At 33.2% G+C, this 15882-nt stretch overlaps 6 protein-coding genes and 1 long non-coding RNA gene across 11 annotated transcripts; 3 read left to right on the plus strand and 4 right to left on the minus strand.

The window, feature by feature from the left end:
* Window positions 1-3510: 3510 nt before the first annotated feature.
* On the plus strand, window positions 3511-6566 carry Kat60 (katanin p60). Of its 2 annotated transcripts, none has more exons than XM_014356946.2 (10): window positions 3511-3905; window positions 4152-4418; window positions 4480-4612; window positions 4684-4876; window positions 4954-5047; window positions 5125-5246; window positions 5316-5495; window positions 5570-5825; window positions 5910-6036; window positions 6113-6566. In XM_014356946.2, exons 2-10 carry the CDS (start codon window positions 4154-4156, stop codon window positions 6309-6311), a joined length of 1569 nt encoding a protein of 522 aa, XP_014212432.1. In that variant the 5' UTR covers window positions 3511-3905; window positions 4152-4153; the 3' UTR covers window positions 6312-6566. The 2 variants fall into 2 exon arrangements, with proteins under 2 accessions (XP_014212432.1, XP_014212433.1); XM_014356947.2 differs by having other exon boundaries at window positions 4684-4867.
* On the minus strand, window positions 6560-7442 carry LOC106642241 (RNA-binding motif protein, X-linked 2). Its single transcript, XM_014356948.2, has 4 exons — window positions 7318-7442; window positions 7056-7208; window positions 6855-6984; window positions 6560-6799 (listed from the first exon to the last, which is right to left on the minus strand). Exons 1-4 carry the CDS (start codon window positions 7329-7331, stop codon window positions 6677-6679), a joined length of 420 nt encoding a protein of 139 aa, XP_014212434.2. The 5' UTR covers window positions 7332-7442; the 3' UTR covers window positions 6560-6676.
* Window positions 7443-8152: 710 nt separating this feature from the next.
* LOC106642213 (Arginine methyltransferase 8) lies at window positions 8153-9607 on the minus strand. Its single transcript, XM_014356915.2, has 4 exons — window positions 9346-9607; window positions 9168-9282; window positions 8728-9094; window positions 8153-8654 (listed from the first exon to the last, which is right to left on the minus strand). The coding sequence occupies exons 1-4, from the start codon at window positions 9397-9399 to the stop codon at window positions 8153-8155; spliced, it is 1038 nt and encodes a 345-aa protein (XP_014212401.2). The 5' UTR covers window positions 9400-9607.
* A 571-nt stretch (window positions 9608-10178) lies between these two features.
* On the minus strand, window positions 10179-10814 carry LOC149375045 (uncharacterized). Of its 2 annotated transcripts, none has more exons than XR_016292953.1 (3): window positions 10682-10814; window positions 10393-10571; window positions 10179-10311 (listed from the first exon to the last, which is right to left on the minus strand). It is a non-coding gene; the product is annotated as an uncharacterized LOC149375045 (long non-coding RNA). The 2 variants fall into 2 exon arrangements; XR_016292954.1 differs by having other exon boundaries at window positions 10393-10621.
* Window positions 10620-11911, plus strand: Srp14 (signal recognition particle 14). 3 transcript variants are annotated; one of them, XM_089591310.1, is made up of 5 exons: window positions 10620-10866; window positions 10972-11064; window positions 11152-11217; window positions 11305-11417; window positions 11587-11911. In XM_089591310.1, exons 2-5 carry the CDS (start codon window positions 11031-11033, stop codon window positions 11701-11703), a joined length of 330 nt encoding a protein of 109 aa, XP_089447436.1. In that variant the 5' UTR covers window positions 10620-10866; window positions 10972-11030; the 3' UTR covers window positions 11704-11911. The 3 variants fall into 3 exon arrangements, with proteins under 3 accessions (XP_089447436.1, XP_089447437.1, XP_089447435.1); XM_089591311.1 differs by having other exon boundaries at window positions 10625-10866; window positions 11145-11217; XM_089591309.1 differs by lacking the exon at window positions 10620-10866 and having other exon boundaries at window positions 10898-11064.
* A 462-nt stretch (window positions 11912-12373) lies between these two features.
* Window positions 12374-13262, plus strand: Uros1 (Uroporphyrinogen III synthase 1). Its single transcript, XM_014357057.2, has 2 exons — window positions 12374-12613; window positions 12673-13262. Exons 1-2 carry the CDS (start codon window positions 12424-12426, stop codon window positions 13260-13262), a joined length of 780 nt encoding a protein of 259 aa, XP_014212543.2. The 5' UTR covers window positions 12374-12423.
* Window positions 13263-13320: 58 nt separating this feature from the next.
* On the minus strand, window positions 13321-15768 carry Pez (protein tyrosine phosphatase non-receptor pez). The gene is made up of 7 exons (XM_014357056.2): window positions 15559-15768; window positions 15127-15477; window positions 14863-15031; window positions 14615-14776; window positions 14436-14524; window positions 13999-14200; window positions 13321-13909 (listed from the first exon to the last, which is right to left on the minus strand). Exons 2-7 carry the CDS (start codon window positions 15474-15476, stop codon window positions 13589-13591), a joined length of 1293 nt encoding a protein of 430 aa, XP_014212542.1. The 5' UTR covers window position 15477; window positions 15559-15768; the 3' UTR covers window positions 13321-13588.
* Between the last annotated feature and the right edge of the window lie 114 nt (window positions 15769-15882).

The following is a 15882-nucleotide window of genomic DNA, read 5'->3' on the forward strand; positions in this document are numbered from 1 at the left end:
TTGTATATGTATATATATATTTAAACGCGCATTATCATTACAATTATAATATTTGTACTGTACATATACAGGATGAGGGGAGATTCATCTCCGAGATGATGTTCGTTATAATTATTACATCACGTAAGAATGACAATGATTTTTATACTCTATAGGCCAAAAGATCGAATTACACTTTATAACGATGAAAGTTTGATATTATCGCAAGCTTATTATATTTATATGAGCGTAATAAAGAGGTGGAGATATCGAGTTCCCGTTTTTTTAAAGCGCATACCTTCATACTTGCGGCTTCCTATTTATGGAGCACGAGATAGGCTATAAGTAGTGTTCACATCACGAGCATAGTATATAATTATATGTGTATACCTATACTGGTATAAAGGTGTAAAAGCTTGCAGCGCGGCACAGGGTACGAGTTCTCTCTATTACCGCCCCGTCGGATATCTTTTTTTTTTTAGCCCTCCGTCTCAAGATCGCTATACCCACCATACAGCACTGGAAAGAATTTTGCATATCTCGTGGAGAGCTACTGGCCCGCGTGTCATGTTTTAATCCGGCTATTAGGCTGTATGTATATATACACATATAGGTGGAGTAGGTAAAACGGCGCAGTAAGTACGCAGAGCCTCTCGAAGGGAAAAATTACTTTCATTGTGTGTGTGTATGGGTGTCTCGAGAGCCACACCGACTCCCTGTGTACTACTGCCGCGCTGAAGTGGCTCACGGGGAGTCGAGTGGCTTTTCTCCCCCTTTTCCTCTCTCTCTATATATATATACGTATATACTCGCTCGGGACATAATATTCTCTTTTCCCCGTCTGGGATTTATAATGTCTGGATTTAAATATTTTCGTATAATAGTATACGGGAAATATTTTAACGAGACGGGTAACGCGTGCTTTTTTTTATGAATCATCCAGAGCGAAAATAATTGTATTAGCCGCGTATAATGTATTGTTGAAATATGCTTTTTTTTGTCGGCCCGCCTTATGTTTTTTTTTTTTTTTTATTTTTTTTTATTTTATGTGCACAAGAAATCTCTCGATAACATCAATAACATTACATGAATCCAGATATTTTTTATTGGCAAACGCTGTAATGCAAGTGAAAATTGTCAATGTAAATTTTATTGCGAGTCCACGTGAGAGGTATAGTTTTTAATCATTTAAGCTTTATAATAATAGTATAAACTATTTCGGATGATTGTTATTTATTTTTGTACACCAGTACTCGGCCTACACAGCCTCTTGTGTCTCTGGCACTTATAGTTTTCACACCACTTTTCAGTGCAGTTGGTATACCCGTGTTAACATAAAAGTACGTTATATCACATCCTCCGTTATTTCCTTACATTTTTACGCGTGACGAAGAAATTGTATTTTCCAACATATTTCAACCATACATTTGAGCACAAAACATCATACATTACCAGGGGTGTGCCTCATGTTTTCTCTGCAAACTCGAATAATTACTCAAGATCGAGAGGCTAACTACAATTGACCAAGAAATCGTTTTACTCCATAATTTAATGCAAATGCAAACTTTATAGAGCAAACTTTTTAAATAACAGCGAAAAAACGATTCTACAAAAAAGTCGTAATGATTAAAAATTATTGGTAAGGCGTAACTCAAAAATACGCACAACTTATACCCCATGGGATTTAATTTTTCCTATAACAGTTATTCAGTTCGGTGTAAATACAACAATCGCGTTATGGTACCTTATATTATTTCATCCTATGCATATTTAAACTTCTTTCTCTACGGTGCAGAGTATCAATCGTACCTTAAGTGCAATTACATATATTATATTCACTTTTAGCGGTTCGTTATGCCCTTTCGCATTTTCTACGCTTTTTTTTTTTTTTTTTTTTTTTTTTCAACTTTTCTCTTTGTATCATTACTTTTGGCTGATGTACAATTACTTTGCAATTCTGTCCAGGTTTGCATCCACGAGATGGGGGGAAATCGCTAATGATTCCGGAAAAAAAAACCTACCCTTAACAATCCGATATTCAAAATAGGAATGATTCGAGAATTAGAAAAATACCTCACACATCTTCAAGTCCTAATTGTAAATATGCCCATGTTTTTAATATGATTGTACTGAGCTTCATATTCCGTTAACTACAATTTAATAATGAATAAAAGTTTTAAACCTATTTTAATAATGTAGTGTTTTTTTTTTTTTTTTTTTAATCTTAAAATAGTCTCGAGTATGCCCCCTGGTAATCCAGGGTGTTTTTCCCACCGTCGAACAGTCAAATACAAAAAAAAATTCCAAACCCAATCCCAGCGATTGTGACGCTTACTGTCGCATAAACAAACAACTGCTCTCATCATTAACATTACTATAATTTCCACACTTGATACCGTCAGTGTTTGTAAAAGGTAATATGCGATGTTTTTTTTCCTTTATTCTGTATCTGTCTGTTAAACTGCACTTATTAATATTATTCTTTATCAATGCAGCGTATGAAGTATAAAATACTCGACTTCCCTTACTCAATTAATAAAAACTTGTGTACTACATATATATAGTAATACCTATTATTAAACTATATAATAATACCAATTATACAAATAGGTATGATAAAAATGAAGGTATAACGGCTATGGGTATGTATATAGGCATCAGAATACAACAATGAAAGCTATGCAAAAAATAATCGTCAGTTTGAATTGATCGAAAGGTCTGGGCAATTTTTTCCAATAATATTACTGCTGGTGCATCAAAGTAAACTCCGATAATAGGTGTAATTCATCGGCCAAGATGAGAGAGAGGAACGGTTCTTTCCACTCGAAGTAAAATAATAGACGAGAAAAAAAAAAAAAAATGAACGAACTATAGGTAATTCATCAAGTAAACACATATTTGATTTAAGTATGCAACAATGCAACGCTTAATGTAACTAACGCAAGTCGTAAGGCTCATCTGCAATTTCTCTTTTTTAAACGAATCGTCCCACCCGCAAGTTTAACAGTTATAGCTACCTAAATCATGTTGTCGATACCAAAGTTTGTGAAGTACTTATATAGTCGTTGAACTGATCGTGAATCGTGGATTTCGTGATATTACTAAACATATTCTGCAGGTTGTACAGTGGTACACTCATATCGACAGCTCTTACGAAAAACAACGGAACTCAGAAATTCCAATGTTATTTTAAACGGGAAAATCTGAGTTCTGTTGTTTTTCGTAAGAGCCGTCGAATATATACTATACTTTTATGAATATTGTACCTACTCGGTACGGTACTCAGTTTTACAAGTATATTTTTATACATAGGTTTAGCCCCTTATTTACATTTTACTTATCTCTCCGGTGCAAGTTCACAGTACTTAAAAGTTTACCAATTAAGTATTCTTCTCTTTCCTGAACTATTTGATGCGGTTACCGTGTTATTTATCATATGCAGGTGTATACGTATACATATATAGGTTACCGTATGGAGGGAGCAATGCTGCTATGCTGCTTGACAGCGGACTAGTGGAGAGTTGGAGACACTCCACTGAAGAGGTGGGGAGAGAGACTGACGTTTCTGCTACACCTACTTACTTGTTGAGACTAAGTATTTTTTTTTCTCTCGATTTTTTTTTCCTCTTCGGAATATTAATTGATTACAATACAAACAAATAATACACTGTTATTACGTTTTGTAACGATGGCAATCAGCTAATGCATTTCGATTTTTGGACAAATTTTATTGTTGATCGAGAAAATAGTGTGCTGTGTGTGTAAAACACTTGTGTGTTGATGTGAAAATGTGGAAAAATTACGAACACGTCGCAAGTACTGCTTCATCCTGGATATAAATGCACGGGGAAGGATATCATTCCTCGAGGAGTTATTTTAATACCCTGTCTAAAGGACCGTGGTTATTAAATATCAGTCATCATTAGGTAAGTATAGGATATCATATCACCTTTTTCTCTCTCTCTCTCCTGTAAAACCAATAACCAACTTACCGCCTACATCTGTTTTCGGAAGTTAACCTTGGCTTGTGTTTGTGCGTTTGTGTTTTCTCGCTTCTCCTCCTCCTCTGTTCATTTAGATATTCCTTTCCTCATCATATGTATACCTACTCACTACCGCCGTGTCGTTGTGCAACGGACTTATGAAATTATTTTCGCTTGTTTTCATCCCAGAGATGGCCGTTTCGATCAACGAGATCTGCGAGAACACAAAGCTCGCCAGGGAGATGGCCCTCACGGGAAACTACGACACCTCTGGTGTCTACTATCAGGGCGTCGTGCAACAGATTCACAGGCTGCTTTCTAGCATCGTCGATGGCACCCGTAAGGCCAAGTGGCAACAAGTCCAGCACCAGATAGCTCAGGAGTTTGAGAAAGTCAAGGCCACCTCCAGTATGCTGCAATTGTTCAAATGCGACTCGCATAGTGAAAGACTCGTAGGTACGTTCACTTGTGCTTTAGATATTTTTCCAGCAAGTACTATGTTCATTTGATTTCAAAGGGCCAGCATGCTTGTCGTACGAGGAACCGACCAGGGACTCGGCACTGTGGTCGTGTGGTTCTTCAGGGATGTGGGCACCAACACCACCCAGAGATCCTGATGTATGGCCACCACTTTCACCCACAGAACAAAAGTAAGGGCCACACTATAAAATTGCTATAAGCCACTTCCCCAATGTTAAATGAGTTTTTATTTATGCTGCAGAAACTCGAAACTTCCACCGAGAAATCAGCAAAGGCCGCCAACGAACCGCTCGAACCTTCGCAAACCAAGTATCACTTCTGCAAAGAAAACAGATGTCAAACCGATTGCTAGAAACAATCAAAGGAATAATAATGGCAATGATGACAAAAAAACATCCAATCCAAATAATGGCAAGAAAGACGATGTAAAACAGGTTTATAAACTACAAATTTTTTTTTACATACGCATTTATGGATTTTTGAATGGTAAATTGAAATTATTATGACTTAGGAAAAAGTGGAAAATTCAGAAAAAACAGATGTCGAAATAGAAGAGAGGAAGTTTGAGCCAGCAGGATGTGACAGGGATCTTGTAGAAACTTTAGGTGTGTTGAATTTCACGTTTTGACCTCAGAATATCATTATCGCAGTACAACCAAAATAATTATTTATACACTTTCAGAGCGAGATATTGTGCAAAAAAATATCGATATCCATTGGGATGATATTGCTGATTTGCATGATGCCAAAAGACTATTAGAAGAAGTAGTAGTTCTTCCAACACTGATGCCAGATTTCTTCAAAGTAAACATTGAAATTTTTTCTAGGTAAAATGTATTAAGACAAAAATTAAAATTGAATCTCTGCTTCCAGGGTATTAGAAGGCCTTGGAAAGGTGTACTCATGGTAGGACCACCTGGTACAGGTAAAACTATGCTTGCCAAAGCAGTGGCGACGGAATGCAGTACAACGTTTTTCAATGTTTCTTCTTCTACATTAACATCAAAATACAGAGGTGAATCGGAAAAGCTAGTGAGACTATTGTTTGAGATGGTTTGTTCATTCACAACGTTAAAAAATAATATTTACGACAGTTATTTCAGTTTCAAGAATCTTACTTTTTACAGGCCAGGTTTTACGCTCCCAGTACAATATTCATCGACGAAATAGATTCTTTATGTTCAAGACGAGGCTCAGAGTCCGAGCACGAGGCGTCTAGGCGAGTAAAGTCAGAATTACTTGTTCAAATGGATGGTATAAGCTCAAATAACGAAGACCCTACTAAAATAGTCATGGTACTAGCTGCCACGAATTTCCCTTGGGATATTGATGAAGCCTTAAGAAGACGGTTGGAAAAACGAATCTATATACCGTTGCCTAACCGTAAGTATTGTCCCCTTTATGTCATTTAATATTTATTAAAACTTGAATAATAAATAACGCTTGCCATTTTTCTTTTTTATACAGTCGAAGGAAGAGAGGCTTTGTTAAAAATTAATCTCCGTGAAGTCAAAATAGACGAATCAGTCAACCTCACTGAAATTGCTAAAAAATTAGAAGGTTACTCCGGAGCAGATATTACGAATGTCTGCAGGTAATGCATAAAAGGAATTGTTTATTATTGAATAATTTTAACTAATGTTAGATTTAATTATAAATGGCTATTTCAGGGATGCCTCGATGATGTCAATGCGGCGAAAAATTGCTGGTTTAAGACCAGATCAAATAAGGCAATTACCAAAGGAAGAATTGGACTTGCCCGTTTCGGCAGCGGATTTTGACGAAGCTCTCGAAAGATGCAACAAAAGTGTATCACAAGAAGACTTAGATAAATATGAAAAATGGATGAATGAATTCGGTTCGTCTTGATACCACAGTTCTCGCGCTTAATGTTTGAATTCAATATATTTTTTTTTACCAAATATATATCATTAACTGAAATGAGAATTTTAATTGTAAAATACGACTGTCATCGGGATCAATAACTTGGTCATTATAATCAGTGTGAGGGATTAAAAATTTTCAATTGTAAAAAAACATGCATGTAGAAAAAAAAATTTCTCGCATAGATTTCAATCAAGTTATTTGGCTCAAAATGTAGTTTTTGAATACGCACAGTTTTTATTAAATACATAATATGTTACAATTTTTAATCTTTTTACTTGTTAATGTATAATATTATAAATAAAATTGTTTATTTACATATTTATAAGTTACTTTTCATAGTATGTCAATCACTTTCTTTCTGGAGCACAACCTTCCATCCTCAATTTTCGTGTATCATCATCAATTTTTTTTGAATCCTTAGGGGGTTTATAATCTTTCACATGGTCAACTCTAATTGTTCGACCTAAAATCTACACGACAAAACACATTATTAAGAAAAAAAGCTATTAAAAAATAAAGTTATACCTTCATGCCATTGAAGTTGTCTACTGCAAGAACTGTACTGCGCTGATCTTCATAGCATAAGAAACCAAATCCTTTTTGTTTGCCTGTGTCTTTATCTCTAACTAAATTAATATTAACTACTTCACCATACCTAAATTATAAACGTGCTTATATTACAACTATTAAAGCATTTTTTTTAATTATCTACGATTTTTCACTTACTGTGAAAATACAGCTATCAAATCACCTTCAGTTAAATCATATGGTAAACCTCCAATAAAAATCCACGCACTCTCTTTATATTCATCATGCCAAGAAGTTTTCGAGCCCCTTTGTATTTCTTGTTCACTCAATTTTTTGATGTTTTTGATGTTTCTGTAAAAAAATTATTAATCACTGAAATTGAATGAGAAAATAATGCAAACTAGTGATGAAGTTCTTGAAGATATACATCATTTAAAATTGTTAATACTACGTTACGTACGTCATAGGATTCATGATGAAGCATTAAATATTCAAGTGTTTAAAATTATTTTTATTTCTCGTCGTAAAATAGTGCTGATAGCAAATTGTGTGTGGACCGAGACACTAATAAAGGTTAAAGTTTAAAGTTTACACACTGCAGAATGACTAGGTACGGGTCTATTCCGAAAGAATTTCCCAAATTATTTAAGGTTGGCGGCACTACCACCGCCACAATTATGATTGTTTTAAACTTTTTTTTTTTTTTTATGATTTTCTGAATAATTAAATATCATCAAAATACACGTGTATAAAATTTAATAAAAAAGTTATTAACAATATTTGAATTAAAAAAATTTTTTTTATTTTTTTATTTTTTTTTACTTTTTAAAGACACTTGTTAGCTGAAGCTCCCATGATAAATAAAAAAAAGCGCAAAGTATTCCAAACAAAAAATTGGAAACGTTTGTAAAGAAAATTTATAAGCAAATTTGTTTAGGAATACATTAAACTTTTAACAAAAAAGTTAATTACTTTATTGAGTGAATTTTTACTCTTCATTCGCAATAAGGCGAAGACTCTTTTAACATAATTATAAAAAGAAAAACAAAAAAAATATGACACACCAGCAAGCCACCCATTTTTCAATTAATAATTCTAGATTTTTAAATAATCTTAATAAAAAACTGGAAGAAGTAATTGACATAAAATATTCTGTAGAAGATAATATTGGTGATTTCCCTTGGAGTCATTCAACAAACAGCATGACAACGGAATTCGAGTAGCAAATCAGCAAAGGTAGAATAAATAAATTCAGTGACTCTTGGGCTAATGTGTACAAAATATAAAACCTTTACTTATTTTTCTATCACCTCTTTACTAAGAGTTTCAATGTATGCTTTGGAAACAATACATTTAGTCATATAACAATCACAAGGTATATCATGTTCGGTCTCAAAAGCATCCAACATTTCATATTGTACTTTATACCATCTTCTATTTGAAACATCTCTGTTTAAGTGTAGTTTAAAAGCTATGGGCTCTTTTTCACTCACATCCATAGACTTTGGCAAAACAAGAACTGTTTGTTTCCAATGTGTTGAATCGGCAGCAGGAGATGTATTTAAACATGTGCCATTTGGAAATTCAACTTCAAACCAAATAGCAAGTCCTTGATATTTACCATCTTTCTTACAAACTATTACAGTCTCTTCACCTCCTAAGGCATCCAATTCCTCTGTTGTTACAGAATTTAAATCTAGCCAAATTAACAATTTTTCTTCTGCTAAAATATCATCTTTGGGTACTGTCAATACTTGAGGTTTTGAAAGTGACTTTTTATAGAAATCTGCAATGCATCTAGAAAAAATAGTCACCAACTTAAAAACAGAGTTTTCAAACGTAATTTGTATTCATTATAAAAACTACTTACTTCATACTAACACCATGAATGTTATCCCAAAATGAATTAAACTTGGACAACTTGCATGGAGCTGTATATACCTTAGCTATGGATGGAAACAATAATCCATCAGGCTTTAAAAAATTGTCTCTTGCATACAAGACTGAATCAAGCATTCCTTCATGCAGTAGATAAAAACCCATCCACTCAGACACTAAAATATCAACTTTTTCTATGTCATTTGGATTAATGTCTTCAACCTTTCTTGATATCACTTGGATTTTTTTTTCGACATTGTTTTCTTTCGCTACTTGAGAAATTAATTTTGATACATTGCTTGCTTCAACAGCATATACTTTTTTAGCTCCAGCTTGAGCACAAAAAATTGATAAGATACCTAAAATAAATAATCAGTAAACTGACATTTTTTGGAGGCAATATGAAGATTTTAAATTATCATTGCATGTTACCAGTTCCAGCGCCAACATCCATCACAATTTTATCAGCAAACCGATCCTTCATATTGAAAATTGCATTTTTATAAGCAAGTGTTCTGGGTTCGTCGGATAGCATTAAATGATGAACCTTAAAAAATATTGAATATCAGACATCAGAGTTAAAAAATAGCTTTAAAAATAAATTACTCACATCTATATCTTGATAATTTTCAAAGTATTCAGATTTTTCCGATTCGTCGTTCATTTTATATTTTACGTTTTTCACGTTTGGCGGACTGTTTTACACGCGTGATTCTCTCTATACAGGTATACCTATATACTTATTAGGTGTATTCCGCAATACATATGTTCGACGTGATAAGTATGTGACATTTACTGGTGATGGTCTGATATGTTCCTGATATCGGTCTTCTGCTCTTTTTCGTGACTTTTTCTGATTGTATAATATAACAAAACAAAGCAGATAACAGAACGTCGGTAAATGAAAATGTCACGAAAAAGAGCAAGTAGACCGACCCGTCCCCATTAGTAAATCGACAGTAGCGCCCTTGAGTTGGTTGGTTGACCACTCAACGTTGTCACGTTTTATATATGCATAACTGGCTGGTGGCGATTGGATTGCGGATACAATCGGATCTGATTACAATCATTGTGTATACTAACGACACTTTGCGTGTGTTCCAGTAATGCTTTGCAACAACTTTTTCGGCAACTTAATCGTGTCTTTTGATATCGTAAGTTATATGTAAGTTGCCGAAAAGTTGTCGGTGAACGATACTAAACACACCCTTTATACTTTTCGGCTCGATCTGCCTCTGGATGATACAAATCTTTGTATGCATGAACATACTTTATTTTTGTTTCTTTATTTTACTGCATTTACACGATTGTGTAATGAATGTAATATAAGCAACTTTTTTCCCATCGTAAAGTTATTAGCATATTAAATTCTAAACAAACAATTGTAGTATGCTTTTCAGTTACCTATTAAGTACATACGTCAGTAAATCAAACACGGTTTAGTTTTAACTTAAAAAAAAATCGGAAAAATTTTATTATACGTATTTACACTTTTTTGGTTTTAAATTTTCATCTTTGTCGTCCGCCGAATCATCAGTTTCTTCGGATTCTTCATCATCGTCTCCTGAATTATCTTCTACGAATTAAAAAAAAAGAACTCTCACAACAGCAACAATCGAAAAAAATTATTACAGAATTTAATTAATTATTACATTACCATGGCTAGAGTTTTGTCCAGATTGAATAAGGTCCGTAAGAATTTGGTTAATTTTTTGTTGAATCACCTTTAAATCGGAAATCAACGATGGCAAATCATTTTTTTCTTTTTTCATCGTGTCTTGATAAAAACATTTGTTATTCATTTGAATACTAATCGAAGTCTCAACCATTCTGAATCTAAAAATTTCGCGGTTGTTTGTCTGCTTTAGTTTGTGCTCGTTTTTTCTCTGTATGCACATGATATTTATTTATCTCGGGATGAAATAATATGCAATTGAAGTACTTACTTTTCTTTAAGAATATTTCCTTGACACTTTTTCTTACTTTCTCATTCCTACATGCGTAAACTTAAAAAAATTGGGAGGGTAAACAAATTTGACCACTGAATTAAACAGATACACTATACTAAGGAGTAAGTAAGTATACCGGCTGACTGGATCGTCGATCAGGATTATCATCATCAGGTTCAGGTGTATGTGTGCTTTGTTTTCATTTATATACCTATATATAAGAATGCACCACTATACATGACGTACTATATTTTTTTATAACCTATCGCGCTAACGCACTTTGACAGTCTTGACTGTTCCGAGTCCCGAGTCTCGAAGACGACGACGATCACGACGAGGAAAGCATATGCTACGTAATGGTTTTGCTCGAGAACGACCCGGTAATTTTTTATTAAAAATATTACAAGCTTTTTTTATACAGTTTTCGTTGATTTTTATGACTTCTTATACTTTCTTTTAGTTTTTAGTGGAACTCAATAAATTATTTGAGAAGTCACGATTGGCAGGCTCAGTATCTCTTACAATAAAAAGGTGTAAGTTGAATGTTTTTGTTTCATTAAAAAGCAGGTAAGAATATTTGAGATCATTCCAATTCACAATTGTATTTACTGATGTTATAGTTAATGGACATAATAAGCCTGAACCAAGGAAGGGTAAACCACTTCTTCCCACAACTACAGAGTACTTGTGTTTAGTTAGGGCTTCATACAAAACGAAGAAACTTTCTACCGTTGTAAGTAACGCAATTTTTGAAAATACTAAATATTGTAAATGTGGGCAATATGCCATAATTTGTGTTTAATCGTATGTTTTACAGGAATCAATATAGTTACAAATAATGCTTTCTTACTTTACAAGCAAGTGTTAACAATACAAAGTAATTGTACTCTCTCGAATTTCAGATTCACTCTAAGGATGTAAATAAATTTCAGCAGGCATACTGGAATTTACTGAAAACTAACATAAATGGACTTAAAAAATTGAAAAAGATCAAGTCAGTCAAACCTAAAGCTCATTGACAACATCATATCAATAGCATTATATTGTTACTGAGATTAATGTTTGTAATATATGTATGAAAAATTGCTCAGTCATAATAATGGATTGTCACTGCACTGAGTCTGCCTACATTTAATTTTTTAAGAAAGTTTATTATAATGAGGAAATCATCTAGCTCTACTGCTTCTTTGTTATATTAAATAATAAATAAAACATGGGTTAACTGCTGTTGTATCAATTATTACTGTAGGATGCTAAAATTCAAAAGAATACCTTGTTTTCAATTAATTCAACATTTTTTTCCCATTTCAATATTTTAAAATTTGCATAAAATTTATTACAAAATTGTATTATTCAATGTTTGAACTATTTTTACCTGAGTAAGTTCTGACACTGATAATGTCAATACTCATTTTTACGATTTCATTAAAAAAATTATATTTATTGAATAAAAAAATTAATCTATATAGGTAGTACTTGTTTGAACCTATATACATGTCAGCAGGTTGACGTGCTAGTTGTCTGCTGTACAATACGTATAGCACAACACGGAAAAATTTATTAAACTTTTAGCTTAGAATTTTTATTAAAAATAATGTAGGAAAGTACAAAAATGATGTAATTTAAAATACTTTCTTAAGGGGTTTATCTATCCATTTGAATTCGCGAGTGTATAAATAACCTTTTATAACGATTTTTTACACTTGTTATTCTCATGTTGAATGTGCATATAAGTAGCTATGACAAATGTTACTAAAAACATTATCTTATGTACAAGCTCATCTAGTGAAACGGATAGTAAAGAAAGTCATTACAAAACGTGCCTATCAGAAATAAATGTAGATTGCAAAGTTTTGGAAGTTTTAGACTTTGAGTTTGTCAATTTAGATGAATTAAAAAGTCGCCTACTTGATTCAGATTCTTATTCAGGTGAACATTATCTCGTACAATTTTTTCTGAAAAATACTGAATCAATTTATTATTCTTAGGTTTAATATTAACAAGTCCAAGAACAGTCATAGCTTTGAATTTGGTAAAAACAAACAACCAATCATCTATCGAACCATGGGAAGAAAAACTTAGTTTCTGTATAGGACCATCTACAGAAATGATTGCAAAAAAACAACTTGGCTTGAAAAATGTTTTGGGTACTGAAAGTGGAAACGCCAAAAATCTTGCTAATTTTATAATAAAAACTATGACGAATTACTTGGACAAACCTCTGCTACTGCCATGTAGTGAAATAGCTAAAAACACTATACCAAAAATGTTATCAGATGCAGGAATGATTGTTGAAAAGTTAGTTGTATACAAAACAAAAGCCAAAGATGGCTTGGAAGAAGCACTGTATAAAACGTTGGGAAAATTGCCTGATGTATTGGTGTTTTTCAGCCCATCAGTGGTAGAAACAATGATAAACGTTTTGCAGAATGCTAAACATGTATTAGAAAAATCGAAAATTATTGCAATAGGACCTGTAACTAATGAAGCATTATTAAATGCTAGAATCAGAGTTGATGGGGTCTCAGAGAAACCAGAACCCGAAGCCTTAGTTAAAGTTATTAAGACTGTTATGTGATATGTATAATCAAAATGACGTTTCTATTGTTGGTGCTAATAAAATTACAAAGTTTTAAATAAAATTTAAAATTATTTTTATTGACATTGTATGTAAAATATATAGTACAAGTCAACTTACTTTGTTAAAGCAATCTCATTGTAAATACTTAAAATAGGTGGCATTAAAAATTTTAATAAATATAATTTAAGTTATCTAAACATACAAAAAAAATCATATCGTAAAACGTGAAATGACAAATTAAGAATTTGAAATATTTGAAAAGCATTAATATGGTCTTCTAAATTAAAGCCAAAAATTTTTTAAAAATTTTATACAATTGCAATTTAGTATAGATTAGGATTTACAATATTACCAACAATGCATAAATCTGTTCCAACAATTGTCGATTGATTTGCGTAATAAGGCTGCGAATTGTTCCCGCTGTTATTGTACTTCATTTTTACAGCAGTCTCGTAATCTGGTGCTGGTCTGTATGAAGGTAATAAGGCACGTAAATTATTTATATCTGTTGTGGAAACAGATACTACTGGGCATGGTGAAGTCGAGAGATCGTTATAACTAGTCCATCGCGTATAGTCTTCCGTTCCATTAGTATCTAAATTAACAGACGGAGCTTGTTCGCTGGAGTTATTGGTTTCGTTTTCCTGAAAAACATTTTCATGAGTGCCGGCAATGAAGCGTTTCTTATTTTTTTGAAGAAAATATAAAAATTTATACTTTAAGTACGACTTACAAAATAGCCATTTGTCAGACGGTCTGGTGGTTGCGTCTGCTGATGTTGCATATAAAAAGTATGTTGTGCTATACACAAACGCCACATATACTTCGCGATTCGTGATTCTCGAAAAGTAAATTGCTTTGCATATTCCATGTCCGTTTGACATTCTATTCTAAACGTCTTCTTGTGATTGATTACGTTACTGATATCTTTCCACCTACAAAAAGGAGATCCTAATTACGATACAAGTAAAAATGTTGGTATCAAGCATAGAGTAGAAATAAAAAAGTGAACTAGTGAATAGTATAAATGATGAAAGACTTATGTATAAATCCTGTGAAACATCATATAGAGGAAGTAGGAAATGAAAAAGTTACAGAGTCTAATTCTCATCACCTATGTCTGTTATTTAAATAAGATAAAGAAATTACTTGTAGTCTACAGTAATTTACCTGTAAAAATGTGTGGTTTGAGTTTTTGGACTGCATACCATAATACCATTAATAGAAATACCAAGAATGACCTCATTACTACTTTCATCCTATATTATTAAAAAATACAGATACATTTATTGTGAAAACTGAAATATAAATTTTGTTTATGCGATTTAATGAGAAAAAAAATGGCTCACTTTAGCAGAAAATGTCTCGTGACCATATCCTTCTAATTGCATGACCATTGTAATATAGTATTCTTCTGCAGCTGCTTGTGTAACTCCAGATGTCATTTTATATTGACTTAATGAACTATTCAAGAGTGCCTCTTGTCCACCAAGTTCAGCTTCAATAACAGACTAAGTAACAAAAGCAAAAGTTTATCTCAACTGTTGAAGATAAAGCATTGTAAGTAGTGGTTGTGATGAAATATAATAAATCATACTTTTGGGAAAAATGTATATTGCTGAAGAAATTCGGCTCTATGTCTTTCAGCATCATAATTACCGAATTCTGCTTGCATGGAGTAACTTGCCAGAACAGTGGCTTGCCTGACGTTACAATGTATCCTATCCTCTAAGATATCACTTTTCAATTGAAGGTAATAGTGGTACCTAATAAAAACAAAATAAGCATAATCTCTGGGAGCTAAGAAATAATTGTACTCCAAATGACAGTGAAATAAATACTGTGACATTTAAAATTTTACCTTGTCATCTCGTCCTGAATAAACTGCACATCACCGATATAAAACATCACTCTGAGGTACAAATTGAAACTTTTGGCATCTTTTTCCAATTGCTTTTTCAAAGGCTTATCCATATCCACCCATCTTGGAGATGGTGTCCCGTGGCGGCAAACGTAACACAGGCCAAAGAACTCTGGCTGGCCCAGGCCAAGTCTCTGCGTAATATTCGTCAAACATTCTTGACCAAGACTATCAATGCTCAGAGTACATTCTATGGAAGTCGAATCTAACAATTCGACGCATATCACGTACTGATTTTTTGAAACTACATTGTACTGACGGCTTTTCTTCAAGTGGAACTTGAAAGGCATTCTAAGAAAAAAAAACGAAATCAATAGATTGGAAATATGTACAAAGAAGCTTGTTATTAGGTATAGAAAACTAAAGAAATACCTAAAAATCTTCAAAAATTTTCATGCAAAAATACATATGGTTCAGCTTTCTTGACTTTGCTCCCTCGAAAATTTCATTCTATTTTCGTTGCAGTACAAACCCAGACAGAGCTTGAATTAAAAATACTTGCTTTATTGACAATGACAGGTCACAGGAGTCAAAAGTTAACCTCTGTTCTGTTCATTTCTTGATGATATTTCTATCCCTACTCCAGCTCGCTCTCCCTGTGTAAACAGTGTAAACACACGCAGTGTACACACACGCGCGCGCCGCTATAGCTATAGAGTTATAGAGCCGAATCGGTATTAATTTTTATATGGTGGC

Source organism: Copidosoma floridanum, unplaced genomic scaffold, assembly GCF_036245765.1.
Source record: "Copidosoma floridanum isolate Cflo_tuat_1 unplaced genomic scaffold, Cflo_Japanese_pri ptg000013l, whole genome shotgun sequence".
Classification (NCBI taxonomy): domain Eukaryota; kingdom Metazoa; phylum Arthropoda; class Insecta; order Hymenoptera; family Encyrtidae; genus Copidosoma; species Copidosoma floridanum.